The 27461-nt window shown below is 35.7% G+C and overlaps 3 protein-coding genes across 5 annotated transcripts; 1 reads left to right on the top strand and 2 right to left on the bottom strand.

The window, feature by feature from the left end:
• Window positions 1-1840: 1840 nt before the first annotated feature.
• Window positions 1841-7635, bottom strand: LOC130749249 (pseudouridine-5'-phosphate glycosidase). 2 transcript variants are annotated; one of them, XM_057602579.1, is made up of 12 exons: window positions 7476-7635; window positions 7183-7300; window positions 6956-7066; window positions 6573-6655; window positions 5657-5716; window positions 5495-5555; window positions 4777-4883; window positions 4612-4689; window positions 3377-3422; window positions 3159-3279; window positions 2677-2762; window positions 1905-2389 (listed from the first exon to the last, which is right to left on the bottom strand). In XM_057602579.1, the coding sequence occupies exons 1-12, from the start codon at window positions 7545-7547 to the stop codon at window positions 2304-2306; spliced, it is 1029 nt and encodes a 342-aa protein (XP_057458562.1). In that variant the 5' UTR covers window positions 7548-7635; the 3' UTR covers window positions 1905-2303. The 2 variants fall into 2 exon arrangements, with proteins under 2 accessions (XP_057458563.1, XP_057458562.1); XM_057602580.1 differs by lacking the exon at window positions 2677-2762 and having other exon boundaries at window positions 1841-2372.
• A 1874-nt stretch (window positions 7636-9509) lies between these two features.
• On the top strand, window positions 9510-14303 carry LOC130742620 (bifunctional protein FolD 1, mitochondrial-like). 2 transcript variants are annotated; one of them, XM_057594721.1, is made up of 6 exons: window positions 9510-9669; window positions 10424-10642; window positions 11606-11922; window positions 13052-13288; window positions 13557-13724; window positions 13942-14303. In XM_057594721.1, exons 2-6 carry the CDS (start codon window positions 10450-10452, stop codon window positions 14110-14112), a joined length of 1086 nt encoding a protein of 361 aa, XP_057450704.1. In that variant the 5' UTR covers window positions 9510-9669; window positions 10424-10449; the 3' UTR covers window positions 14113-14303. The 2 variants fall into 2 exon arrangements, with proteins under 2 accessions (XP_057450704.1, XP_057450705.1); XM_057594722.1 differs by having other exon boundaries at window positions 9522-9728.
• Window positions 14304-15081: 778 nt separating this feature from the next.
• LOC130742619 (uncharacterized) lies at window positions 15082-23684 on the bottom strand. The gene is made up of 15 exons (XM_057594720.1): window positions 23336-23684; window positions 22381-22508; window positions 22020-22152; window positions 19747-19903; window positions 19587-19665; window positions 19119-19159; window positions 18898-19014; window positions 17637-17717; window positions 16908-16961; window positions 16785-16836; window positions 16310-16384; window positions 16177-16224; window positions 15928-15963; window positions 15762-15836; window positions 15082-15461 (listed from the first exon to the last, which is right to left on the bottom strand). The coding sequence occupies exons 1-15, from the start codon at window positions 23496-23498 to the stop codon at window positions 15402-15404; spliced, it is 1299 nt and encodes a 432-aa protein (XP_057450703.1). The 5' UTR covers window positions 23499-23684; the 3' UTR covers window positions 15082-15401.
• Window positions 23685-27461: the final 3777 nt, after the last annotated feature.

The raw sequence follows: 27461 nt of genomic DNA, 5'->3' as shown, positions 1-27461 counted from the left end.
TTCCATTTGCCCCAAAAGGGGGTATGCCGAATGGAGGAACATTTTCAGGGAACGTCGAATACGTGCCTTGTATGCCTTGCATCATAGACGTAGGCATACCATAAGGCATGTTTTCCCTCGTAACTGTTGGAACAATTTGTGCCTGTACTGATGTAGATACAGGCATTTCTGCAACTGCAGAAATTGCTACATTCTGGGTTGGCATAGTGGTGCCATGCCCCATTCCAGTAGACACTTCTTCATTATTATTACCACTACTTCCCCCGGGACTACTCTGATTACCCACGTTAGATCCTTGAGGGGAGGTTCTTCCTCGATTACTTGTCATACTCAAAGTCTTACCACTTCTCAGGTGCATATAAATCACAATCAAGGCAAGTAGCAAATACCAAATAGCATGCAGCAAACAAAACACACAAAACGCTTCTGTAAAACTTAGTTTTCACAAAAACGGTCCCACTGGGCGTGCCAATTTGTTTACACGGATTTTTGGTAAACAAATATCCTCTTAGTTCGACTAAAGGAAGTTTAGATTTCAGGGTCCTTTTGAGAAAACGCTTTGCCAAAGTGTAGTGTGTGAACGGATGTGTTCTCGACAACAATAAACAACTTCAAACGAAACTGAACTTTATTGAATATGAGTCGATTACAAAACAGTCAAGCAAACTAAAATAACATGAAAGCAAATTTCGACAAAACAAGCTACACATAAGAACTGGGAATTAACAAACTGAAATGCAGGGAAATTAAAGCGTTGGTTCTGCAACATACTCCTCCATTATCACGTTTTGCTCCTTGAGTCTCATTGATGCGGACATTAGAGCTTTCTGGTGAATTTCTCAGAGTTTGAGTTGGGAACCCCTTCTTCTGCTGCTGCTTCCTCTATTTATATTGTTCTTTCTGCCCTCTTGGCGGTTTTCCTTGGATGCACGATGGCTTCGTGGGTTTTGAATGTTGGCGCCATACCCCACGTTTAGCCGATGGTCTTCGCGCACGTGACTCTATTGCCACGTGGATGGTTCCGAGTCGTGGGCAACCGTTGCTATTCGTGGCATCGTGGGTGTACGCACGTGCTTGTAGTTGCTGGTTATTCGGTAACTGCCTCTTCCATTAAGATGATCGAGATTTCTTCATCTTCTGAGTGTGTCGAGTTATGGCTTTTACTAACTTGTCTTTGAGGGACATCGTGTGCTGAGTTGCCGGCTTTGCCCAACCCTTTCTGTCGAGCAACCACTTTTGCACCATGGTGTCGAGAATTGTAGTACTTGTAATTTTGGCTTAACACTTATAAATATGTAGGAAATATTTTATTAATCGTAATTAGGTAATGTAATCATTGTAAATCAACAATTATTTTGCATATTTATTGCACCTATTATATATTATATATAATACACTCCGTAGTGTAGTTAAGACACAAATTCCGTCCAATGCCTCTTGACTTCTTCACTTTTAACAAATAATATGTGTCACTACACTCAATCTCCTAGCACCAATAACGTGAAACCGTATGAGGCGATTTGGATTTTGAAGCAAACCACATCAGTTGAGAACCACAAGAAGTAATTTGAGTGTGTTAGAGAGGGTGAAAGCGGAACGGAAGTTACACCTAGTTCCACTTAAATGGAAGAGATGGATTATGCTCAACTGATAGATGATAAGAATCAAGTCATATACAAAGAATGGAAATCTTCTGATAGAAACTATTCAATAAAATATGCAAAAATTTGGATGATAGTAAGACTGCAAAAGTGAGAATATGTTTTTATGGGAGATAAACTGGTGAGAACACCATAGTTAATATTTCGATTTTTTTAGGTGCAGTACTTGGAGTGTGGTGGATATCCAAAACATGGGATATGCCATTGCCAACTATTTGAATGTTGTCGGTATTGCATATGGATACAGTACAGATATGTCACAAGTTTTAAGGTATTTGTGCATTGTAGACTATATGCAACAGTAAAAGCTGTTTACATGAAGCACAGAACTTGCTTTTCTCATGATCTGTCTATCTCAAGTAGAGATTTCTTTATTACTATTAATTTTTTTTATGTAAAAAAGAAAACTCCACACAACATGCTTCCTGTAAGTTAATTAGGGATTTACAATAGATAGTTTTCTTCTACATTACATGCTTATCTCATTAAAGCAAATATAACTGGCACAAAGAAAAAACTGATACAATAAGGTTCGCACCAGAGAAACTGTTTGAGGATCACAAAAATTCCAGTTACAACGATATGGATCAGTTCCTTCCATATTCTTGCTGAACTGGTAACATCGATCAAGAAAGTATAAGCTCACCTTTGACTATTTTCCCTTAATTGAGCAAGGGCTGCAGCAACTTTAGCTCCCACACGGGCATTATTCTTCACAAGAGCAATGTCTAAATGTGGTTAAGATTTGCTTCAAGACTAGGTCAAATATTCAATTCAGATCTGACGTTTGAAATCACATTAACAATAGTAATTAATGATATTATAATAATGTATTGTTGAGAAGGGGACCCTGGACACAATGAGTTGAATTGTGGAATCAACCTATTGGAAATGTGAGGTAAAGGTTGCATAAAGGTTGCCTATAATAGACCTAAAATGGCATGAGCTTTACAGCACCAGGTTACCCCCTTTTTCTTTTATTAATTTATTGTTGAAAAACTTTAAAAGAGGATACTTGAAGCAAGTGAGGCACCTCCAGTCAGCTCATTTACTCTAGCAAGTAAGAAAGGAGTCTGGGCATTTCCTGTTATATTGTTTTCCCTACAAGTGTCATAAAATGAATTTAATTTTAGAAAAATCAATCCAAAATATATGATGAAAGTATTAGTAAACCTTTTAATAAGCAATGACAGGGTTTGTTAGGTTTGAAAAAACAGTTTCTGTTTTCATTTCCTTTTTTGACTTTTATTTAGACGTGTCACATTGTTTTCACTTTATTTTCTATTTTCAATATTTGAACAGAAAGCATGAATACATTCTTCTGTACAAACATGTGTAAACATGAAATAAAGTAAATATAAGGTGTTATTTTTGTAATAAAAAAAAAGAAAAAGAAAATATAAAACATTTTCTTACACCAAACAGGCCATTAATGTACAACTTACATATGATGTCATCATAAATAGAGAGAAGAAAGAGAGAGAACACAAAATTCACCTAGCTTCTTCAAGGGCCTTTTGAATGGCAGATTCAATTACGTGTCCAGAAGTTGAGTGTTCTCGTGGAATAGGAACTGCTAGAAGAATTCCAGATCCAAGCTTGAGTTTGACGTTAGCTTCTGCTAGGAGTATAAAAGTTAAAAGAAATCATAGAGATGCTGTGTTCAAACTTAAAACACAAATTTTCACTGAAAAGAAAAAGGATGTTTCTCTTGCCTATTATGCGAGCAAAGTCTTCAGGGGTATCTACTCGACATGGAGCCTGGAAATTATGCCATGACCAAATAATAGATTGTCAATTAAACCCGTTTTTTGTACATCTAATGTCTACATTCCAGTCCTGCAGATAACTAAAAACAAATCTTAAAATGCTGCCGTAACAGTGATATTTGAAATATGGTTGTGAAATCAGGTATTGAACTATAAATCAAAAGGCCTATTATAAAGAACTGTGAATTGAAATTTGAAACACATAGTGAATGGTAAGATTCATATCAAATGTTAAAATAACAGGAAATATATTTTTCACATATGAAACATTACAAACATTTTGACGTAAAATAACTCATTACAAAGTCAGCAAATTGAAATCTAAATTCAAAAGAAATTAATATTTAGAGTCTTTTAGAGAGATGCTTAACTTTGGTTACAAGCAACATCAATATCTTCCTTCCTTTTTCAATATTTAATATGCCTCATTGTACTACACCACCACAACACAGCAGCACAAAGCAGACGTGTTAGAAAAATCATCCGCAGAAGAGAACAAGAGAGTGGATCAGCAGAATGGAATGCAAGGGAGCATAATGTTTCCCACATGAGTTGAGAAGCAGAGGGAAAGAAAAACAAGGGAGAAAGAGTTGGGCTTCTTTAAAATTGAGGCAGACAAAAGGTTTTGGCACCTTCCCACCATTTCGGCTAACGAACAAAAAAGAAAGAAAAAATATTTTCTTAATGCAAGACCCAACCTGGGTTGAAGGCAAAACCCAATCGTGCGAGAATCATCTGCATCGTATATGAATGCAGAAAACATTCAATCACCATCTGTGTCAAGCCCATGATGAATCATCTAAATTTGCATGCATTAAATTGTTGATTCATGTGATGCTAACTACAAAGGAGAAGAATTTATTGTTTCTGCTTGAACCGTCACTTGAGGTTCTCTAAGTTAATGAATCATGGATGTTGTAATTGTTTCAACTATATTGAGAGTTTATCTGCTTAGTTAATTTTTATTATAATATTTCACTGAAAGGCATATTAACCAAACAAGGAAGAATATGAAAGATAATATTTATTTGATTTTGTTCAGATGATGGAAAAATACGATTGAAATTCCCACGCATTTGCCTTCTGGTGGTAAAAGTAAAACCTGATCAAATCATTGTTTGACATTACTTCAAGTATCTAACAAGCTTAAGAAATTCTTAAGAAAACCCAATTTAATGTACCTTGCAGCCACTTGATTCTGTGAAAAAGGCAGGAAATTCATTGGTCTTGTAAGCAGCAACACAAACTCCCTGAGTTTCCTATTCAAGATAAAAACAATGTGTATAAGCTGTAATTGATAGTGTATGCTGAACTACTGTAATATCAGCATAGAAGTAAATAGGTACCAGATATTCAAGGGTCCGGGGAATATCTAATATTGATTTTACACCAGCGCATATAACTGCGACTGGTGTTCTGCCAAGCTCAGTGAGATCTGAAGATATGTCCATAGCTGCCCAAAGATAAATGGAATATTATGCTCAATAAAAATGCTACACTAGTTTCAAGAGACCCCCATAATAAAAATAATAATAATAATAATAAGAAGCATTTTCAGTTCTTAAGTTCTTAGATGGCAACAAACTTTTCTACAATGCAACTGAACTGTTCTATAAAGAAACATTCCCATTTCCACTATATATTGGCTCCTTTGATATTTTTTACAGCCACGGAGCAATTTTGATGTTTAATTACCAGAAATTATTTTAAAAATTAATTAAAGGACCATTCCAATGTAATTATTGCTTTGTAAGTGTGGTTACTTATTTGCGTGATAAATTACATCAAGTTACAACATGTATTATTAGCCTTCAAAAAAATATTCTAAGGTCTCTTCTTTGAAAGGCTGAACTTTGTCCAAGGCTTAAGTCTCCCTTTCCATTGTTTAACTTGCAAATTGCAGGTTTTCCATGGACCCTCCATGGCAACAATAATAAGTAAAACATGCAAAGGTTGATTAATATATGTGGCCCCAACTTCTAGACCAGAAAATATCGCATCTTACAAGATTTGACAGCATCCATAATGAAAACCAATTCTTAAAGATAAAGGAGGTTAGCATACTATATTCCCCATGGCGGTGGACTCCCCCAATCCCCCCAGTCACGAAGACAGGAATATGAACCTGCAGAAAATTTAAAAAAAGCACAGGTAGTGAAACCAAAATGACATGATACAAGGACTGAGCGAGAAACAGATCACAATAAGCAACTTTGGATACAGTACCATAGAAGCAAAAAACATTGTTGCAGAAACAGTAGTAGCGCCATTTCCACCACTAGCCACCTAAAAGCAACAAATATTAGTATTAAAATCATAGTAAAAGGTACTATACCCTTTAATCTTATAGCACTAACATGGAAATTTCACTTCTGAAGGAGTGAAGGTTATTTTGATGTTTAATATAGAACATATACGGACAATAAAAAATTTGACAACCTGTCAAGAAAAATTTAGATAATGAAAAGAATAAGCATTATAGTGTCGTCTGAATCAAGATTCAACTTCAAAAAAGCAATCTCAAATGCTTGCAAGAATCTGCGATATTAGTTGAATCCAACTCATCACCCATAAGTCTCAGCCACAATATCAGAAGAACCCGCTAATTAACTCTTCAATCACTATCAGCAGTAAAAACTGCATTGTTGAGGGAACGTGTGAGTGAGTTTAAGCAAATAAACTACTTATATGATGCCAGAATGATCTTTTTATTCATTTAATTGGTTCTTTTAACTACAACCTATATGTTGAGCTTTATTTAGCGTTAATGTTAGACCCTTTATGATAATGATGTATTCTGAAATCTTGTGTCCTTTTTTTTAAAACAAATGTAGATGTAAGTACATTGTTTGCAAATGAGTAATATGAAGTATGAACAAGAAATACATCTTTCAAATTCTTTAGGTTAGAAGAAGATTTATGGGAAGGACGGGGCATTTTATAATTCCAAGGAATTCTCGCAACCATAATGTACCGAGCGGTTAATGGGGACGGACTGTAAATTCGTTGGCAATATGTTTACGCTGGTTCAAATCCAGCTCGGCCCACAAATTTGCCGATCGGTTGCTAATGCTAAGGACATTCATATAGACATTTATATATAAATATAAATGTGGTGTATGATGATACCAAAATCACTCACAACAAAAGCAATGTCCCTTCGAGCTGTTTTTTGAGCTCTGGTTCCCAAAGTAGCCAGCCTTTCAAGTTCTTCCACACTTAGACCTATCCACATAAAATAAGAAGGCTAAAGAAAGTTTGTCAAATTTAAATGAAAAGCTACAATATAACATTCTAAATCATTCAGCAAAGTCAAATGGGACAACAAACTATTTGGTTTATCCTGTACACTCAGTGAACTCGTGAGGGGTGTGTGTGTGTTTGTGAGCGACTTTTTTCTCAGTCTCTTCCGAGGATCATTGGCACCCATTTCAAATCCAGAGCCCTTGTTCTTCTTACAAATAAATGGTAAAAATATGAAACAGTAATTGAACATAGAAACTATATAAAGATTATAATAAATACCTATACAAGGCGTGCCATCTAAAATCGCAATAGTTGCAGGAACCGCACCATTCTCTCTCACAATACCTTCCACCTCCTTCGCAGTTTCCAAATTTTGAGGATATGGCATACCTACAATACAAAACAAACAAATAAGAGCTTATTCCAAATACAACTAAGCTTTGGCTATAGAACATGAAAAAGAAAACACAAAAACAAAAATCATATGAATAGGATATATATAAAACCATGGGAAATGATGGTAGATTCAAGCGCAACAACGGCACGCCCTTGTGACAATGCTTCAGAAACCTCAGAAGCTACCTTCACCTTCATTGACCCTCCACCAGCATTGACTCCAGTACCCTATAAACCAAACCAGTGTTACACTTTGCTTAGAAATCATGTTTCACTACAATGATACACAAACGAATGAAGGGTTTCAAAGGGGAACAGCATAACATGGATGAATTCGAAAAACATGTTGCAACAAATACTAATGACGATTGTTGTGTAAGAAATCCATGATCATGTTACATACCTTGGTGGCGGTGTCAGCTGAATCGAAGTGTCGCCGGAGATTGGTGAGTCGTGAGAGCGCTGAAGATTCCATGACTGACGGCACTGCTTGCTGAATATTCGAGAATTTAGGCTTATTAATAGCTCAGGGTTTGGATTTTCATACTCGTTTGAAATGATGGTAGATACATAAGACTTGAATTCAAATCAATGAAATTAGTTTTTTTTTTTTTTTTTGAGATTAATGTGTCATTCAATCACAACCTTCTATTTTCTATTTTAAATATTATTAAATTTAAAATTAATTGTGAGATAACAAAATGAAATGATGTGATTGAATGATGGTGTAAAACTTATTTATACCGTCGGTGCATATAAATTAATCTCTTTTGTTAACTTAATTTTAAACTCAAAATGAATAGGTTACAATTTTTCAATGTTTAAACTTTTTTGTTTAGGTTAAAGATTTTTTAAACCCGTAACATAGGGTCAATTTTGAGTTGGTTCATGCATATTTTACTCACAATGGTTTTAATCCATAAAATAAAAAAAACACACTCGGTGTGAATGGTTTAATTTTTTTAAAATCAAGACATTTTTTAAAAAGAAAGAAAAATAGCATGCTTTGCGTGCCGACGCCCTTGGTGTCGCCTTCTTGAGGCAGTAGTTTTCTTTCTATTGTTTTTCTTTCTTTGCTTCTTTTATCCAAAAAAAAAATGTGTGTTAGTGATCGGACAGAATCCAATCAAATCATTCAAGTAAGGTGTTTGTTGAAAGGGAGACGAAAGATGACGACGACGGAGAGGGAGAGATCGGAGGAGAGGGAGGTTCCTGATGGCTTGGTGGTTTGGTTCCTCGTCGTGGTTGAGCATCAGGGGTTCCTACGCATTAGCACTCCGCAGCATAAGTTAGTAAGTGCAAAACAAGTGAGAGAATATTGAAGAGATGCGTTACCTTTGTTCATGTTTTGGTCCTCCTTATATGACGAAGGGTTATGCCATGGGAAATGAGGATTGGTCCACCGGGTATGAGGTTTTCGGGGGTTTCCTTTTTAACCGGAGGGCCAACAACTACTTCGATTGTGGTTTTGCGTTGATTGTGTGTAGGTGTAGCTTGCTCGAGCACCGTGTTTGCGGCTTGATAAGACGTGCTGACAGACTGGTTGAAGGGATACTCCTTGGGCGTCGTCGAGCACATGGAAGACCGCAAGCGCACACTTAACTAGTTTCCTACTGTTTTGATTGTCAATTTGATGTTATATGGGTCGAGTTCTTGTTCACCAATCCAAGTCGGAATCAGCCCCCGGAATAGTAGCCCCTAACTCTAGCAATGGCGCAATCAGTGGAGAGAGGTACTAAGCATTGTGGGGCGAGTTGAAGTTAGTTTTTAGCATTTCTCCTCAAAACAAGAGTCACATAGTTTTGGCGTTAACCGCATATGATGTTCGAGTGGTTCGTTGAAGTCCTTTGTACTTGCTTCTTGAGCATTTGTTTAAAATATATACTCCCCAGTCCCTTTAAACTTTCGTGACAAAATATCATAATCCGCCACAAAATCTGAATAATAAAGACATAATTAGTGACAAGTTTTATAAAGAAATGTTTCCCGCTGCAAAAGTCGTCACTAATGTAAATCCGCCTATTTGAGCGATAGATTATGTTTTCATCTCAAAATTTGCCGAGAATCTAAAATATTTCTTAAACCTTGTATGTATTAGTGATAAATTCTGGAGATGAAAAATAATTTCGTCGCTAAAATAGACACAATTAAATTAGTAACAACTTTAGCGACAAAAACATTTTATTTACAAAATTCATCACTAATTATGTCTATATTATTCATTTTTCACAGTGTCTATATTATTCATTACCGAAGATTGTATGACATATTCTAATATTCTGTTGAAAAACATATTTTAAAGGAAAATGATGTGAAATATCATTTTGTCAAATCTTTAGGGGAGAATATATATTTTATAAGGCATGTCCATAATCTCACTTAAGAACCAAGTTGAACTCAAGTTAAACCTCAATGGGTAACTAATTAGGGGTTTAACTATAAAACTAGTTTATTTTCTTCACATAACTAAACCGCTTGATTTTCATGGTTCACAACGAGATTTGGTTTATGATACACTGCGAGCTGACCACCTCATCCCCTGCCCGCCGCCACTGCCCCTTCACCGCTGCCCGTCGTTGGTTCTGTGATTGAAGAAGGTATCAAACGACTTCTGGTTGCTCTCGTTTGCCCTCAAATTCTTGAGCTTCTGTTAAATGTAATTTATTTTGTTCTAGAGAATCTTTCACTATGTCTGCATTTCATGTGTGTTTGATAATGTATAAGATAGGGAAGTTAATTTAATTTAGCTAGTGAAAGTGTGAAACTACTTTCTGTTAATTAGATATAGTTAGTGAAACTACTCTCTGGTATAATAATTAGATATAGTTTACTCGCTAGTATATATAGTGTAAGTCACACACTGGTATCAATTTGATTCATTTTGAATAGAGAAATTACATTTCTACATTTCCTCTTATCTTAGTGTTTCAAACCACAAATGGATTAACAAGATTTATAGTTCTATGTTTAAGAAAAAAAAATTGCTTCAAACTATCATGTGGGGGGGTGGGGGGATTGATATAGCTCATCTAGTACTTTTTAATTATAAAAGTTCTGGCTTTAGCCTTTGGGCAGCTTTTAATTGTCCAGGGATGCATTTGTATAGCTACCATGTTTCGTGGGCATGTCCGAAACTAAAGTTGTTTCTGATGATTGTCTTTAGGATCAAAGAGGGTGTTTCATTCACCAATATCATCAATCACTGTCTTTCTGTTGTATAATATGATTAATGTCATGACATGCAAAAATGTACATGAGCTTGTTTCTTTTGATTCAACTAGTTAATGTTCCTTAGATATGAACAGAGACTGAGAGGGAGAGATGATTGATTCTATGGTAACATTTCTACAGGGAGTAACGGCATTGATGAGAGTATAATGGGTTTGTTGGCAGTCACATGGCCGAAGTGTCTAAAAAAGCATCTTCCACTAAAATTAAGGTTTCTTCATACCTTAAAAGACCATCATTTTGACCAAATTTTAATGTCGCCTGCTCTTGCATCTCTGGACTTGCCTGACATTTGGACTCCTAATTCTTCTTGTCAGAGTATTCCAGCATTACATAAAAGCTGTGAGCTTCTTTTCCCTTTGTTTGATTATGCTTTTATTGCTATTTGATTGGTTCCTAAATTATATCTTTAGATGTTATATAAGGTTAATTCTATTTGTTAGTCGTTTAGATTTTTACTTATTTGAGCAAAGACTGGTACTGTTAGCCATGTTCATCTCATGACTTTGTTCTTTTCTTCTGTTCCTATTTTGCTAACAGAATCTTCAATCACTCTTTGGTCATGTTACTTTTGTTCATAACTTCATATACATCCATAGAATCACCACAAATTTGATTGTTGTAGTGTTAAAACTTAGAAGTATTTTTCTTGGTTATGCTTCTCACGAGAAGGGGTTTGAATGTAGCCATTCAAGTCATGGTTACTGTATGTCCATCATGAAAGAGTGTTTTTTTGTACTCATACTCAGCTTTAGGGGGGGGGGGGGGAGCAGTATTCTGGAGTCTGAGTCTTTTCTACCGAAAGCAGTATACCCTGTTCCTTCTGATATGTTATCTAATATATAGGAATTAGCACCTTCTACTACTACCTCACCTGAAACTGCCAAGACTAAGGCTAGCTCACCAAAATTGGTATACCAAAAGATATAAAAACTGGAACTCGGCATATATGAAGTATATGTTCCCACTTTAGGGGGAATACTGGGTTTATTAGGCACATATGTAAATAAATAGTTCACTTGCAGTTGCATGCCTGTATTGACTAGCCACTAACTATTAGGCTGTATGTTAGCTTGTCATTAGTATCTATTAGCTGCTTGATTACTCCCTTGATTGATCACAATCAACTTACGAATAAGAGATTAACTAGGTAGCACTCCAATTTCATTTAAACTCTTCTGCTTTACCTATGAATAGAATGTTCAAATTTTGCATTCTTTTCTTTTTCTAATATGTATTCTTTATTAGCTTCTTCTTTCCATCTTATTCCTTAAGATACTATATTCAAAATAATGTTCACTACAGTTAATCAGCAGACGGCTGAGGTGCTTGATGGAAAATCGATATCAGCGGAAATCAGATCAAAAATAGCTGATGAGGTAAGACACATGAAGAAACACCTAGGAAAAGTTCCTGGATTAGCTGTAATTTTGGTGGGCGAGAGAAGGGATTCTCAAATTTATGTTCGCAACAAGATAATGGCATGTGAGGAAGTTGGAATCAAGTCTTCGGTGACTGAATTACCTGCTGATTGTGCAGAAACAGATGTTCAAAATGCTGTCATGAGATTTAACAAGGATCCTTCAATTCATGGTATTCTTGTGCAACTTCCTCTACCACAAGTAATTTCTGAATCCTTACTTTTTCAATAACTTGATGGATTTTAAGATATGTTGCGGTATTATTCAAGAAAAGGGGGCCAATCACAGACTTCTCAGAGCTTTTTCAGAAATGGTCAACTAGTGAAGTAATCTTTTTCAACGAGAGACCTAGGATTAAAATCACCTTAGGAAACCCTCTGTGTAACTTATGATTTATCACATGAACCATGAAAGAAAGTTAAAAGCATGATCTATGGTCTTCTGTACTGAAACAACCTTCATTGAAATCTCTTAAAATTGGTTTTTTTTTCTTTCTTGGGGGTAGAATATCTAGAAAATTATCTCATGATATGTAAACTTCATTGTATTAGAATTTCTTCGATAGTTACGTAAGAGCAGTTTCTAGATTTCATTATATTTCCTGACCTGTTTCCTTATTTATGTGTTTCAGAACTTCCTTTGATAGTTTTTTTTTTCTTTTTGATTTGATTATATTGCACCTCCAACAAAGCAATGTCCTATTTTTATCTTGATTTGTTTTCTTTTTGTCTTTATTAAACTTGTTTTTAAATTACTTTTCTCTTCCTTTTACTGATTATTTGTCTTTGGTTTGGTTTAATTTGTTGCTTGATTCGATTTCTGTGTCTCACATGGCATGCTCTGTATTCTCTGTAGTCTATAATGATTACCCATACAACATTTTCCACTCACTTCTATTCACAACATTTTCCAGTGGTTTCCCCCCTCACAAAACAATACCTACATACCCAAGAATCTTTAAACAGCGACAAAAGATCCCCTACTTGAACCAGCTAAACTAAGTTGTATGACAAGCAATTAAACATCCTACTGCTGTGTATCTTTGAAGACAGAGTTTGATGCAACTTCCAAAGAAGGATAATGTGGAATAAACAAGTATTGATAGCATAACTAATTGATGCAGAGAGAATAGGACCTAAATAATTTTATTTAATCTAAAATTTGTTGTTTGGGGTAATCATTTGCAGGTACTACTACAATATTCTTTTGTCATTTTTTTTTTCTGGATAACTAGTTTGCTTGTCAGCTGTACATTCATATCTAATAATAAAAAAACAAAGATTATCACACATGTTACTGTGATTGATTTACTGCAAAACGTCTGGGACAGCATCTAAATGAGGAAAAAGTTTTGGATGCTCTAAGCCTAGAAAAAGATGTAGATGGTTTTCATCCTCTGAATATGGGGAATCTTGCCATAAGAGGAAGGGAGCCACTGTTTATTCCCTGCACTCCAAAGGGTTGCATTGAGTTATTGATCAGATCTGGAGTTAAGATTATGGGGAAGAAAGCCGTGGTGATTGGGAGAAGTAATATTGTTGGATTGCCAGCATCCTTGCTATTGCAGGTAAACATGTGTTTCAGTTTAAAAAGGGATTAGGATCCTCTTATGTCACATGACAATATCTAGTGAAACATTGTGGCTATCTCTCTCTATAAATATTGGGAGGGTCTCGCTTATTTAATACATGTGAAGAGAGACATAGACACTAAATTTCAGCATGATAATGTCATGTGAAGTTTTCATGAGAGGATTCTAATCCGTTTAAAAAGCATAGCTTCTCGACATTTTTATCTTCTACCTGAAGGTTTAACATAGTTTTTAATGTTGGCAGAGACACCATGCAACAGTCACGGTTGTGCATGCATTTACAGAAAACCCTGAACAGATAACATCAAAAGCGGATATTGTAGTTTCAGCTGCTGGGGTGCCCAATTTGGTCCGTGGGAACTGGATAAAGAATGGTGCAACTGTGATTGATGTTGGAACAATTCCTGTTGAGGTGAGTTGCAAGTTGCCAACTTGAGATAACTTTTATAGCATGTTTCGATCAGCATCTATTTCCTCGTAATCAATTCTGATACCTGGAAGCTACTCGCGAAAGCTTTTTCCTGAAATTGATTGTCTTTAGAATCATTTGTAGAAGAAATTTCAATGATGCACTTAATATTTTGGTTGTTGCATATCAATTAACCAAGTATGAGGACAAAATGTGGCAGGACCCTAGCTGCGAGGATGGGTATCGTCTAGTAGGTGATGTATGCTTTGAAGAAGCTGTAAAGGTGGCATCCCTTGTTACTCCTGTGCCGGGTGGGGTTGGACCTATGACGGTTGCTATGCTGCTATTGAACACGCTAACTTCTGCAAAGCGCATGCTTAATTTTACTTGACCTCTGCCAGTTGTGCTTTGTACACAGCACATTTGTTCAATTGTTTTCCGTGTAGAGGATTAACCTGTATACAGACACTAAAGTTTTAGGGGATCATTTTTGCCATACACCAAAAGTGTTGTTTGTAAACCGTAATAAAAGTAATTATTTTTCCCAAAAATACTCTTATAATTTAAAAGATATTCCCGGAATTCGTATTTCCTGAAAAGAGCCAATTTCTTTGGTCTCACTGAGATCAGAACTATGATTAGTTAAGCTTAATTTTTTCAGCAAGTTTTCTGGCGACTCTAGCCCGTAATTGAGCTTCCTACATTGTAATTTTGGCTTCCTTTATAATCAAGTTTCGGCTGATTTTAATTTGAGGTTAAGTTTGTTTCATTGTTTCAAGTCCCTCTGAAGTTAAGCTCTAACTCAACTTTAAAACTCCAGTTTCAAATCCAATAGTTAACACTTCCAGAATTTATGTTGTAGAAAAGTAACTATACCTTGTTCTCAGTAGATAAAGTAAGAAGATAACAAAGTGAATGGCTAAAAATAAAATAAAAACCCTTATAATCAGATTTGTATAACAAAAATCATGATCATAGAACTCTCAAGCGGTGAGAAAGAACACATAAATCGTTGAAAAAAATGGAGGCCATTGGTGGAGAAAGATACCAGAAAAAGAAGTTAATGTGAAAATAAAAGGTGTGGTGTGATACATTATTTTGACAAAAAGCCCTTTTAGAAAATAAATTAAAAAAGAATGGAATATGTAAATAATATTTTTGGAGTGTGAAGCATATCCAAGTTTTAATTATGGGTTGTGGGTGTTATGTTTTGGGTAAACTTTTGGAAAATTTTCCATCTAAGTCGATGAAAACAAGGTTCTCCCTAAAAGTGGTGCAATTTTACACCACTTGCTTTGATCGATAAACAATCAATCAAATTTTCTTCTGTGCCCCAAATCATTCACGTACAAGGTAATGCTTGCTTAATAAACTCACTGAATGCTCAATTACTTAATAGGTACAGTATGCTTCTGTGTTTGTACATTGCTATTCAAGCAATTTGTGCACTGAAGGCTTGCAACAGTCTTGATATGAGTAAATGTATAACAATTTTACACAATATGTTAATTTTGTTCACAAATACTTTCCCTTTTTCCCTTCCCTTCACAGGAATAAATTGAATGTGTATCAAACTCTGACATCAGCGATTGGAACTTCAATTTTTAATAAGATGAAAAGCACTAGCAAATCAATCAGCAATCCTGCCTCATTCAAAAGGCCTTCTTCGGAATTTTTGAATCAGTCGGCCTGCGCTGGTTCTGTGACAGGAGGTATACAATCTACTTTATACCGTATCACCTACAGAGTCCAAAATGTAAAATGCATGAAGAAATCACAACAATAAAATATAAAATGCAAATAGGAAAAGATGCTGTGAAGAATCCTCAGTTGAAATGTCAGCGTGGACAGTCAAAATTCATAGGATCAGCCAATTCGTAACAACAAAAGAAACATAGCAATCACACAACATCCCTCAAGCCTCACATCACAGGATTAACATGCTGAGAAGATGGAAGTATTGACTATTGAGTAACCAGACCATGTTGGATACTAAAAGTTTGCAACTTACTGAATCAGTGAACTAACATGCCTACATACCTTTTTAAAGAAAGTAGAATATGAGTTGTCCCAGATCAGTTTATAGCTTCCAGCCATTAGTGTGCAGAAGTTCCCCTAAATTATATGGCGTAAAATCTAAGATGAGTACTTACACATTAAATGCCCTAGTAAAGTATGTAAGCTGCAACAAACATGACAAACTCACTTGGTCAGTCTCGTATCGGCCGTAAGGTAACATCAGCTGTGTCGTAACCAATCAGCAACCATGGAATGAGAAATTAAAATAAAAACATGGGCAAAGAGAACAAAACACACCAGAAAAAGAAAAGGCTGGTTGGGGGCTTAAAGATTGAAGACAGAGATGGCTGATGAAGAATAACATGAGAAATGCTTTTGAAGAAGCCAAGTGAGAATATGATACAGATGATAAAACGCAAATTACATTCGAACTTACAATCTTTTCCCCACTAGGACTTTCAAACTCCAAACTAAATCCAATATCCTGACAATAAACAAAAGGAAGTTCACTACAGCCCAAGTAAATATCATGACATTCTGAAAAAAAAAGTGTAGCAGCATTGCAATACCATATTAATCTTGCCTTGTACTAATGAAAAATCCCATGCAATGTATGAGTTAACGGAGTCCACTGAGAGTAAAACCTGAGAAACAAAACTTATCATGAAACCTTGTAAAATAAAAAAAATAGCACAATGCAAACTTTTTTTGTAAGTAACAACAAATACAGCTGAGTCAGATTCATTCAACAGGAAATTTCATATGAGATAACAGTAATACTAAATTATAAAAAAAGAAATTTTTGCGAGTTATTTACAACATGATTATCTTGTAAAAATAATCTTTAGCGGTCATCCCACTACGGTCCTTCTGGGGTGATTCATTCCATCCTGCTAGCTGGGATTGACAACTATATCATACCAGTACCTTACTGATACAATTTTGGTTCCCAAATGTAAAAATGATGGCCAGATGCAAAATCAAAATAACTCGTCACGATCAACAAATACAAGTTAACAAATTTGAAAAGCCTCGTAAGCATACCTCATAAGTTTTCCCTGCTGGAACACTTATCTCTTTGTAGTCATCATTTTTCCTGAAAAGGACGAACATGAAGATTGACTTGAAAACAGATAAATTAACAAGAAAGCAATATTTGATATTTACCCTGCTTCTGCACCCTCTGCAGAAATGAAGAAAGGCGCGTTTGCAAATACCCCACTGTAGAAAAGAACTATCAAGTTATTCAATATGAATAAAAATCCAAGCAAAAGAAGTGAGAAAAAAAAAATTCCGTTCACACTTAAGTTAAATAACATACTTACAACCTTCAATAGCTTTTATAAATGGTAAATATCATTAATCTAATCACTGGATTTAAAATTCTTTTGAAGTATATCCAGCATACAATTTTTATACAAATCATAAACTAATTAACATTTCATCCCACTACTTTATTTTGAAATATAGTATGCTATTTAAAATGTAAGTGAATATCAACTATTAGATTGTATACTCATGAATGTCTAAATTATCTATTATTTAGCATAAATGATCATCAAGATAATATTACATGATGCAATGGTATATTAACTTTTCACTCTACAAAAAGCTATTAGATGTGTATATATATATATATATATATATATGTGTGTGTGTGTGTGTGAAAAGTTGTATGTGTTCTGAAAACCCAATTAGCTATATTATGAAAAGCCACAGTATCAAAATACCAAAATAAGAATGATGATAAGCAGTGCATAATTCCATAAATTCTACATGTAAACCTATATTTTGAAGTAAAAGAACCAGATGTAAAGTAAGCATCAATTTAACATGATTATTAACAATTAATCACAAAATTAAGTATGATCAACATTAACACAAGCATTATTGTACCTAATAAAGGTCATGAACCTTTGCAATTCCGAGGTGTAGACGTCAATGGCTTGTTCCAACACCGTCATTTGTTCTTTTTCTCTATTAAATTATATACAGAGAGAGAAGAGGATTACAATAGAGCATCTCATGGTGTAAGAACACACAAGAAACACCACATTTTCTATAAATGAAACTAACAAACCCCTCAATCTCTCGGAAAAATCTAGGTTCCTCCAGAAGTATATACTCATTCACTTCTAATGATGACACGTGGTCATGTATTATATGAAATCATGAAAGACTATCACTTAAACACAAATGAGCAATACTCATTGAGGACCGAAAATTTGCTCCAATCTCTCTAAATATTGGCAAAATATTAGCAGAATCCCCCCCCCCCACAGACTGTGTGCTGACACCAAATAGAAGCAAGATTCACAGTTATGTACCATGATGAAAATAATCTTCAAACTCAGTCATGAATTCTGAAACATCATTACACCCAAAAAACAAATAAAAGAAAACAAGGAAAGATGCTATAGGTCCACAGTGAAGGCGGATAAGGACCCGCAATGAAGGCAGAATTTTTGGGGTGGTCACAGTGAAGCCAGCTATGGGTCTGCAATGAAGGCGAAATTTCAGGTCTAAGACCAGATCTAGAATAGGCTCTAACATTATCGTAGAATAACTAAGCCTCAAAAGCTACCTCGTAAGGATAGAATTACGAATCCCTTTATAAGGAATTAGGACTATCATTGCCATATCTTCAGTTGATACAAAATCTTAACACCTTGCAATCTGTAGATTGGATATTTCCCTTGCAGACATTGTGGTGAGTCACTTTGTGCAATCTCTTTTTATTGACCATTATAATGCAATGATACAAGTTTTGAAATACATTAAGAATGCTCTTGATCATGAATTGTTATATTAAGCAAAGGAAACACTCAAGTTATGGAGTACTCGGATGTAAATTGGCTTGGTTTCACTATTGATAGGGTTCCCTACTAACACAATATTGTATTCATGTAACCCTAATTTTGTATACCAAAAATGCATGAAATAAAGTGTATCCAATATTTTTGTATCCCGAAAATGCAAGAAATAAAGTGTATCCAATATTCCAATGTAGAAAGAGACTAAATATCCAGCTATAGCAATGCCCACTTTTGAACTTATATGGGTAAAACAATTACTTGGTGGGTTAACGTCTGAAAATGTTTCGCAAAATCAACCATAAAAGCAACAATTATACTAGCAATGATATAAGGTATCTCACAGTTTCTTAGCCCCATATCGTGCCCATGATAATGACAGAAAGAGTCGTATAGAAAGAATCATCGAGGTGAGTCTGTATAATGGTGGTCCATAGCGATGACGCTGCTCTTCCATCGGCCTACCAGTAGATAAGAGATGTCACGTGATTGTTATTTATACATCATTATCATGCAGATAAGAAGGAAGAAAAATTGAACAATACTGAAAAACAGTATTATGTACCCATCATCATCATTGATCTGGCGAGTAAAATCAAGCAATACCTATAACTCAAACAGAAAAAAGTTTTAGAATACAAATAAATCATGAGTAAACCAAGCAGTACTTGAAGACAAAATAATCCAAATAACAACTTCATTCCAGCCCAAATGCATACAGATTGATCACAAATATCAAGATGAAGATATCAGTCATGAACCAACCTAAACCTGCTCGTAAGGAAGGAGGACATGAGAGATGTATGATATTCCAACACCGACCTTATTTTAAACTAATATACATTACAAAAAATACCAGAAGAACTGAGCTAACCTCATCAGTTGGAAAATTTTAAATCTAGCTACATATAAGGCAAAAATAGTTGGATAGGCTGATTTTGGCAGACATGAAAAAATAAATGCCAAACAAAAAGGAAAAAGAAAGTAAACGAGGCTAGCACAGCCATGTACGGATAATTCAAGATAGCCATACTTGAGGAACTCCAACCAGGTACTTCACAAGTGTTTTATAGACTCCTGTTGCAGAACCAAGCTGAGCCAATGTCCTTCTCCTGTGACCCATAACTTATTTAATACACATTTCGTATTAATTTATGCACAAAACAACCAGCAACACAAGAGTGGAACCTTACCTGTCCATTTGTTGTTTCCACAGCAGAGCATATCGATCCTGTATGCTACCACCAGAATTAATCAAAGCTTCCACCTCAGCTTGCTTATTCCTCTCCGAGCGTTCCCGTTGTTGTCTGAGGAGAGTTCCTCGGAAGTCTTGAGGTAAATATGTCATAACTGCATATGACTTTTGTCGTTAGAGGAGAAAGAGGGAAAAAGCTTGAGTGAACCGACTGTCTAAATTTAGACTACTGAATCTGGACATGATACGAGCCATTATATGTATAATAAATCTGGATACTAAGTTGCAAGGTAATACACTGATAGTACACGTCAACAAATTTAAATGCATCACACAAATGTTGAATAGAAACCTCAATCTCAAAAATTAACGGAAACTCAATATGAAAGAATGACCTGCAAAGCATACTGACTACTGAGGTGTGCGGTTCTCGTATAAAATATCCTTTCATGTTAAAGCATGTAAAAAAATAATAGCATATACTATCAGATGTATAACCATAGAGTTGCTTCACTTAGATACTAACTTGTCCATATTATTCTACAGAAAGAAACCCCGAATGAAAATGACAGATCATTAACTCCAACAAACTATCATGCACCTTACAGCGAACACCTACATATAGAAATAAGGGAATAATAGGAAATCATTATTAGATAGGAAGATCTACTGTAAAGTGGTTGTCCAAGTCTCCAAGATCCCTTGGGAAGGAGAACTGAAAATGTAGGCATATGTATTGCTCTCGCCTCTCGGGTATTTCCATTAACCAGTAGTTGTCATAGAGAAATTTGTTAATATTAATTTAAGTCTATTTATATAATAAAGCATATTCACTCAAATTATTGTGGTGTTGAAGAGCATGTAAAAATTGTTTAGAGAGTAGTTTTATATCTAACTTCACTTCTACCCTTCATGCCTTTGGCATCTGGGGATCAATCCCTAGACGATGGAAGTTTCATCTTGATTTTCTTTTTCTATGCTCCACATCTTAACAAATTTATAATTTGATACGTGCAAATACAAATAAGACCACAAGTTATACTCAAATTGTTATAAACCATCATTCCCAAAAGCTTAAGCTATTAAGTAAGAGATACGAATGTTTTTATATTATATTTCTAACACACCCCATCAGGCAATAGCCTATTGGGCTTGAAACATCGACAATGCACAGGCCAACTTACCTTGCGCTGAAATTTCAATTTTTTCAATTAGAATAAGGGGCCAACAAGGTCCGAACTCTAGACCACTTAGTGATATAGGCTTTGATACCATGTCATGAACCAACTCCCCTAAAAGCTTAAGCGGTTAGGTGAAGACACTTGACACATGAATGGTTTTATATTATATTTCTAACACAATCTGTCATTTTTCAATAATTTCTAACTCTCCATTTTTACCACCACACAATACTGAAGTCAATGATCAATTTCTCCCTCTTTTGAAGGAGAGAGCGTTATGATCCCTAGAGCTGCCTGATTTGAATCCTCTTCTCAAGTGAGGGATTCTCTTTAGAGAGTACAGTGAATGCGTTAGTTGTTTTGGCCCAAATATCAGAAGTTACTTGGTTAGAATAGACTCTAAGTCAAGAACTGTATCAACAGTTAGTTAGATAGAACAGTTGAAAGTATTATATACAGAATAAGAAAAAAAATAACAGAGGGAGTTTTACACTTGGAATAGGAATTTGAGGAGGGAAAGAGAGTTCCATTGCATCATCATTGACCTTTGTATCTATTAGAGTATATCTAGTAGTTTACATTACGAGTTTTCTATGAGACTCATTCTTTTCTGTTGGCCTATATATAGACCCTCATGTAACTGATTCCCTATCTTGAATAGACAATTACGAGTATTTGCACTACTGGTGTGTCTTTACCTTTTACGTACTGTTTAATACTTGTCTAAAATCAACTATAGAACAAACCAAAAATCATAATAATAAAATAGTCTCCAGCTTGCTTATAGAGGAAATTGCTTTTTCAAATAGGTTTAGCCTTATGTTTTTGGTAGGAGGCACTCTACAAGTCAAAGACTTTCTCTTGAACTTCTTAAATCGACCATAATTTTCTCATGTCTCTCCTTTTGCCCCTGTATACACATCTTACAGACATAGTGGTGGTTCATGATTTCCACTAAGAAAAGTAATGTAAAATAACTAAGCCTGTAGAAATAAAAGCCAAATTTGAGAAAGCAGAATGAACTTTGCCTTGATATGATGCAATTAGAAGAATTGGAAACAAGCAATTCAAGTTATAGGCAAGGAAGTACCTGTGTTAAATACATGTTCAGCATTTTTAATTTGGAAAGATTCCAAGGACTTCAAAGTATTATGAAGTTTGTGTTTCAGCTGCTCAAGCATAGTGGCAAGTTCAACATTGTCGGGTGTGGACTGTTGTTTCAGCTGCATCCAAAACATAGCTGTTTTCTAAGAATGTGCACACTTGTTTTACTTTAAATTGTTATATAAGAACTTGAAATAAAACTAACATCAAGTGAAAATTGAATGTTAGAATAATCATATTAAAGGAAAATCATGAAGCTGCCATGTTCTGTATTCATGAATTACAACAATGCCTTCATAAAAAATCAGTTAAAGACAGGAGATAACGAATTAAAACATATACATTACCGCCTCTGGCCAATTAGATCTTTCAAGCAAGAAAATCGTTTCTTCAATGTACTCTCTGTTCCTCCACATGTTCTCATCAATTTTATGCGGAGGTTGGGCATCAGCTTTATTTATTAAATTGCTTTCCCCTGTAGCGATATCAATCCTCAGGTAAGGTTCTAAAGCAAAAAAATTATACTCAAAGCAAAACAGTTAAAAGACAAGGGTGCAAACACCATATACAAGCTGGGCGCAAACACCATACACAATCTTTTCTTTTACTTTATTTCTAAGACAAAAAATCATGTTAGTCAAGTTACACAACTCCTAGGAGCAGTTTGAAGAGCAAACTAGCAATGTTTACACGGTTACACTATCTTAAGCCTGAGTATGAAATGCTAGATAGTGATACTGAAGATATAGAATATTCAGACTGATTGATATTTGAATCTCTTGAGCTATTCTAAATAATATAACTCATAAAAACCAAAATATCAAGATACAAAATTCTTATCTAAGGTGCATTGAGATATCCAATATTTCTTAGCAACACAGGGCATGTTCGGTTCAAGAAAATGTTTTCTATTTTGACTTTCAATAGCAAAAATGACACTATTTTCAAAGGTTTGCAGAAAATGCAGTTAAAGTTGTTTTCAGTAAGAAATAAAATCAAAACATGCTGACATTTTGTAATCCAGCCCCAATTCACGAACAACTAACAGTAACAAACTAACAACTAACAACACCTTCCATGCACCATCATTTTTCTCCCAATCTCTCTCTTCTGTTCCTATATCGCAGTCTGTCACCAAACATTTGCAATTGAACAAAACAAAAAGTAACACTAAAACTAAACAGTTCAATAATTTTCCTGGAAATGTAAAACTAACTAGGATCTTCAATTGAAAGGTAGCAAGAAGTGGCAGTTACAGCTAACTAGTGAAATTGAAAATGAGCGAAGTAGTACTGTACTAGCCTTGATTTGGAGGGAACTGAGAGAGAAGATGATCGGCGATGGAACGCAAGCGAGAAGAGAGGGTGTCGACATTGGGGGAAAGAGGAGTGAAAGGGTGGTTATCGTAGTAGGAAGCAAGGAAGGCTCTGGTTATGGGAACCAAACCCTCCGTAGAAGCGGCCATCGGAATCGGAATCGGAATCGGAGGAATGATCAATCAGATCTTTCTTCTTCTTGTATTCGCTTTTCAAAGTCTATTCGTTTCGAAATTCGAATATTCTTTGTGTGTACTCGTTCTGGGTCCGATATACCACGCTTCGGCTTCGGGACAGAATGGGAAAGTCGGGGAACACTCACCGTCTCATAAATTCTGCTTTTACGTTTAAGTACTACTACTACTGTGTGTCTTTTGGATAACAAAATGTGTTTGGATGAAAATGAAGAATAAATTATTTTTTATTCAGTCTAAGTCTAATTGTAAAAGAGTAAACAGTCATTTTGGTCCCTAGTTGTGTAAAGAGGTGACAGAATGTTCCTCAGCTTTTAAAAATTGTCATTTTTAATCCTTGAATGTGTCGACGTCAGTCAAGTTAGTCATTTGTTCAGTTTTCCGTTAGTCCCTGAGACGGAAAATGCCAAATGTCATGTTTTTTTTACACGTTGGCATCCTACGTGGCTCTATAGCGGTCAGAATGAAAGTAAGTAAACACATTCATTCAGGGACCAAAATGATGGTTTACTCCAAAAAAATCACTTAACCATCATCTCCAACCTCATCTTCATCTTCATTCTCAATCTCACCTTCTTATTTCATCATTTCCAGAAAACAAACACAAAATCCCCAAATCTTCATCCTCCATCATCTTTTTCCCTATTCAACCATTAAACTTTAAAAACTTCATCGTCTAATCCCACATCCCATTATATTTTATATGATCCTATCTTGGTCACAATCTCATTGGTAGGCACTGCTTATCTGCTCTATTTGCCTATCACCCCCATTCTTCCATATCTATACATCTCAGTGAGTTCCTCAATTTCCATTATCCTTCCTTAACTCAATTTCAACCCACACCAATGCACTGCTAATCACACCCTCATACAATCACTGTGAAAGAAACCCCCAATATGAGTGTTGTGAATCTCAACACATGGGCACGCCCAAGTTTCGTGATCAACCATGCTACCAGATCCAGATCCCCAACTTTTTACCCATGGCCTTAGGAAGATACCCATTTCGCCAATTATCCCCGCAAAGCCCCAAAGGTACCAACTATGTTCTTCTTCAACTGTTTCGGCAGTGATGACCAAGGAGGAGACGGTGGAGGCTGAGAAGAAAAACCCACCTTCAATTTCAAGTCCTACATCATTCAGAAGGCGACCCAGGTTAACCAGGCCCTCGACGACGCCGTTTCGCTCCAGGACCCTCTCAAGATCCACGAGGCCATGCGCTACTCCCTCCTCGCCGGCGGGGAGAGGGTCAGGCCGGTTCTCTGCCTCGCCACCTGTGAGCTCGTCGGAGGGACCGAGCCCATGGTGATGCCAGCGGCGTGCGCCATCGAGATGATCCAAACCATGTCGCTCATCCACGACGACCTCCCCTGTATGGACAACAACGATCTCCGGCGAGGGAAGTCGGACGAGCTCACATGGTAACAACAAAAATAATGAATAAAAAGACGCCAAAATGAAGAATAAGAATATGAGTAACATTAAGGTGAAGAAACACTTTTTTTTTTGGTTTTTAAAGTTTAATGGTTGAATATGGAAAAAGATGATGGAGATGAAGATTTGGGGATTTTGTGTTTGTTTTCTGAAAATGATGAAAGAAGAATGTGAGATTGAGGATGAAGATGAAGATGAGGTTGAAGATAATGGTTAAGTGATTTTTTTTGGAGTAAACCGTCATTTTGGTCCCCGAATGTGTTTATTTACTATCATTTTGACCGTTGGAGAGCCACGTAGGATGCCAACATGTAAAAAATGTGACATTTGGCATTTTCCTTCTCAGGGACCAACGGAAAATTGAAAAAATGACTAACTTGACCGACGTCGACACATTCAAGGATTAAAAACGACCATTTTTAAAAGCTGAGGACCATTCCATCACCGCTATACACAACCATGGACCAATATGGTTGTTTACTCAATTGTAAAACTATAAAATACTATGATTTTATGATTATTGTTTTTACTTTTTAGTTTCAATAATATGTAACGTCATCACATTACCCATTGTCACTGCCCTTAACCACCACCACCACAGTCCACAACAATCACATTACCCATTGTCACCGCCCTTAACCACCACCACCACAGTCCACAACAATTGTTGTTATCACCAAAAAGTAGTTCGTCACATGTCCACAACAACATCTCCTTATAAGAAAAGGAACTCTAAAATTCACAATTGATTTGAAGAAAGCTTATAATATCGTCTTTTGGTTGTATCTTAGGGAGACTTTGACTTTGTTTGATCTCCCAACAAATGTACTTGATTTAATTATGTGTTGTTTTAGTTCCTCCCAACTTTCGATTTTATTGAATGGAGTTCGTCTTCCTACATTCAAGTCGGGAAGAGGTCTTAGACAAGGGGACTCAATGTCTCCTTATTTGTTTGTGTTGTGCATGGAGCGCCTCTTTATTCAGTTGGTGGATAATGAAGATTAGAAGCCTATCAGAGTCGCTACGCGAGCCCTCTTAGAGTCGCTACACGGGCCCTCCTATATCCCACTTGGAAGCCTTGGAGTTGTGGCAATATGTGTTCCAAATTGTTGAGTTGAAGATAAGTTTATTCATCAATTTTTGTTTGGAACACATATCTCCGGGGCTTCCTAGCTCAACTCTATAGTTGTAAGTATTTAGATTTTTTTATTCACCAATATCAACTAGGGGTGCATCAAATTGCCACTTTGCTTTTCCTTTACTGGTAACTGTGATTTGGTACAAGTTAATTACAGAGTGATGGGTTTACATTCTTGGTATTGCGTGGGCCTTTGTAGCATGATCTTCATCCTTGTTTGCTGCACTGCTGGGATTTCAGGTTGGTTTCACTTGTTCTCTTCCTTTGCTCAGAAAAAAAAGTATCAAGTAATGTCTTATTTGTCAGTCATATTTGCCTCTTGTTTTGTAGCTTCTAATCTTTAGTCATAGTTCCTATACTTAATAGTTGTGGGTTTCTGAAAAGTATACACTGCATTCTCTTTAGTCAAGTGATATTTTTCAGCTAAAAGGATGAGAAAGTTGCAGAAAACATCACAAATTTTGATAAGTCCGAAGAGGAGTGCTTATTTAAAGCACGGCAATATGTTTGGCCAGTACGTATCCACATCATAAATATTCTAAAAGGCACGTGGTACATATTTTTATGGCGGTTTGTCTACCGACGGCAAGTGAGTACTATTGATGCAGTTTGCGGAGGGACCACAAAGAAGAAACTCCATCTAAAGCCTTAGTCATCATTGAGGAAATAAATTCAAATGACTACAAAGAATTAGATGATCACAGTTGTGAGCTAAAGCCAAAAAAATCTCATGAGGCAGAAATCATCACTTTTTCTGAAGAGCAAACTTAATGCCTTTACAAAAAGATTAATTGCTCCTAAAGTTTCATATCAGCAATCTAATTCTCCTTCAGTATTGATTAAAGAAACTTCTACCGAAGGAAGTTAGAGAGAGTTTAAAGAAGGATAACAAGTCATCACTAGTTTGTTAAAAACTATAAATTTCATTAGCGACGACATATTATATCATAAATTTTGTCTCATTGCTTGACTTTGAGATGGGTTTTTCAATAACGGTTAAATATGTTTTTAGTTTCTGACTTATATATACGGCCCAATCTAAAATGATTCTTATAAAAATATTTAATAGTTTTTAGTCCTTGAATATTTGTTTGATTATAGTCCTCACGATTATAGCTCATTCATCCGTCCACATGGCAATTATAGTCATGTACAAGTTCCACATTCAACTTTTACATCGGTTTTAAATTTATAAAAATATTTTTCATCAAATTTAGTCATTCTCCATTTTTCATCTTCTTCCTTCATTCTCTTTTCACCCATAACCATTTCTCCCACTGTTTACTGTGAACTTCTAACATGAACCACAACCCTCAAACTTTCTCCCTCATCTCCTCCTCAATC

The sequence above is a fragment of the Lotus japonicus genome, chromosome 3 (assembly GCF_012489685.1).
Source record: "Lotus japonicus ecotype B-129 chromosome 3, LjGifu_v1.2".
Taxonomy (NCBI): domain Eukaryota; kingdom Viridiplantae; phylum Streptophyta; class Magnoliopsida; order Fabales; family Fabaceae; genus Lotus; species Lotus japonicus.
Note: the sequence above shows the minus strand (reverse complement) of the source record. Positions and strands in the feature narration are given on the sequence as shown.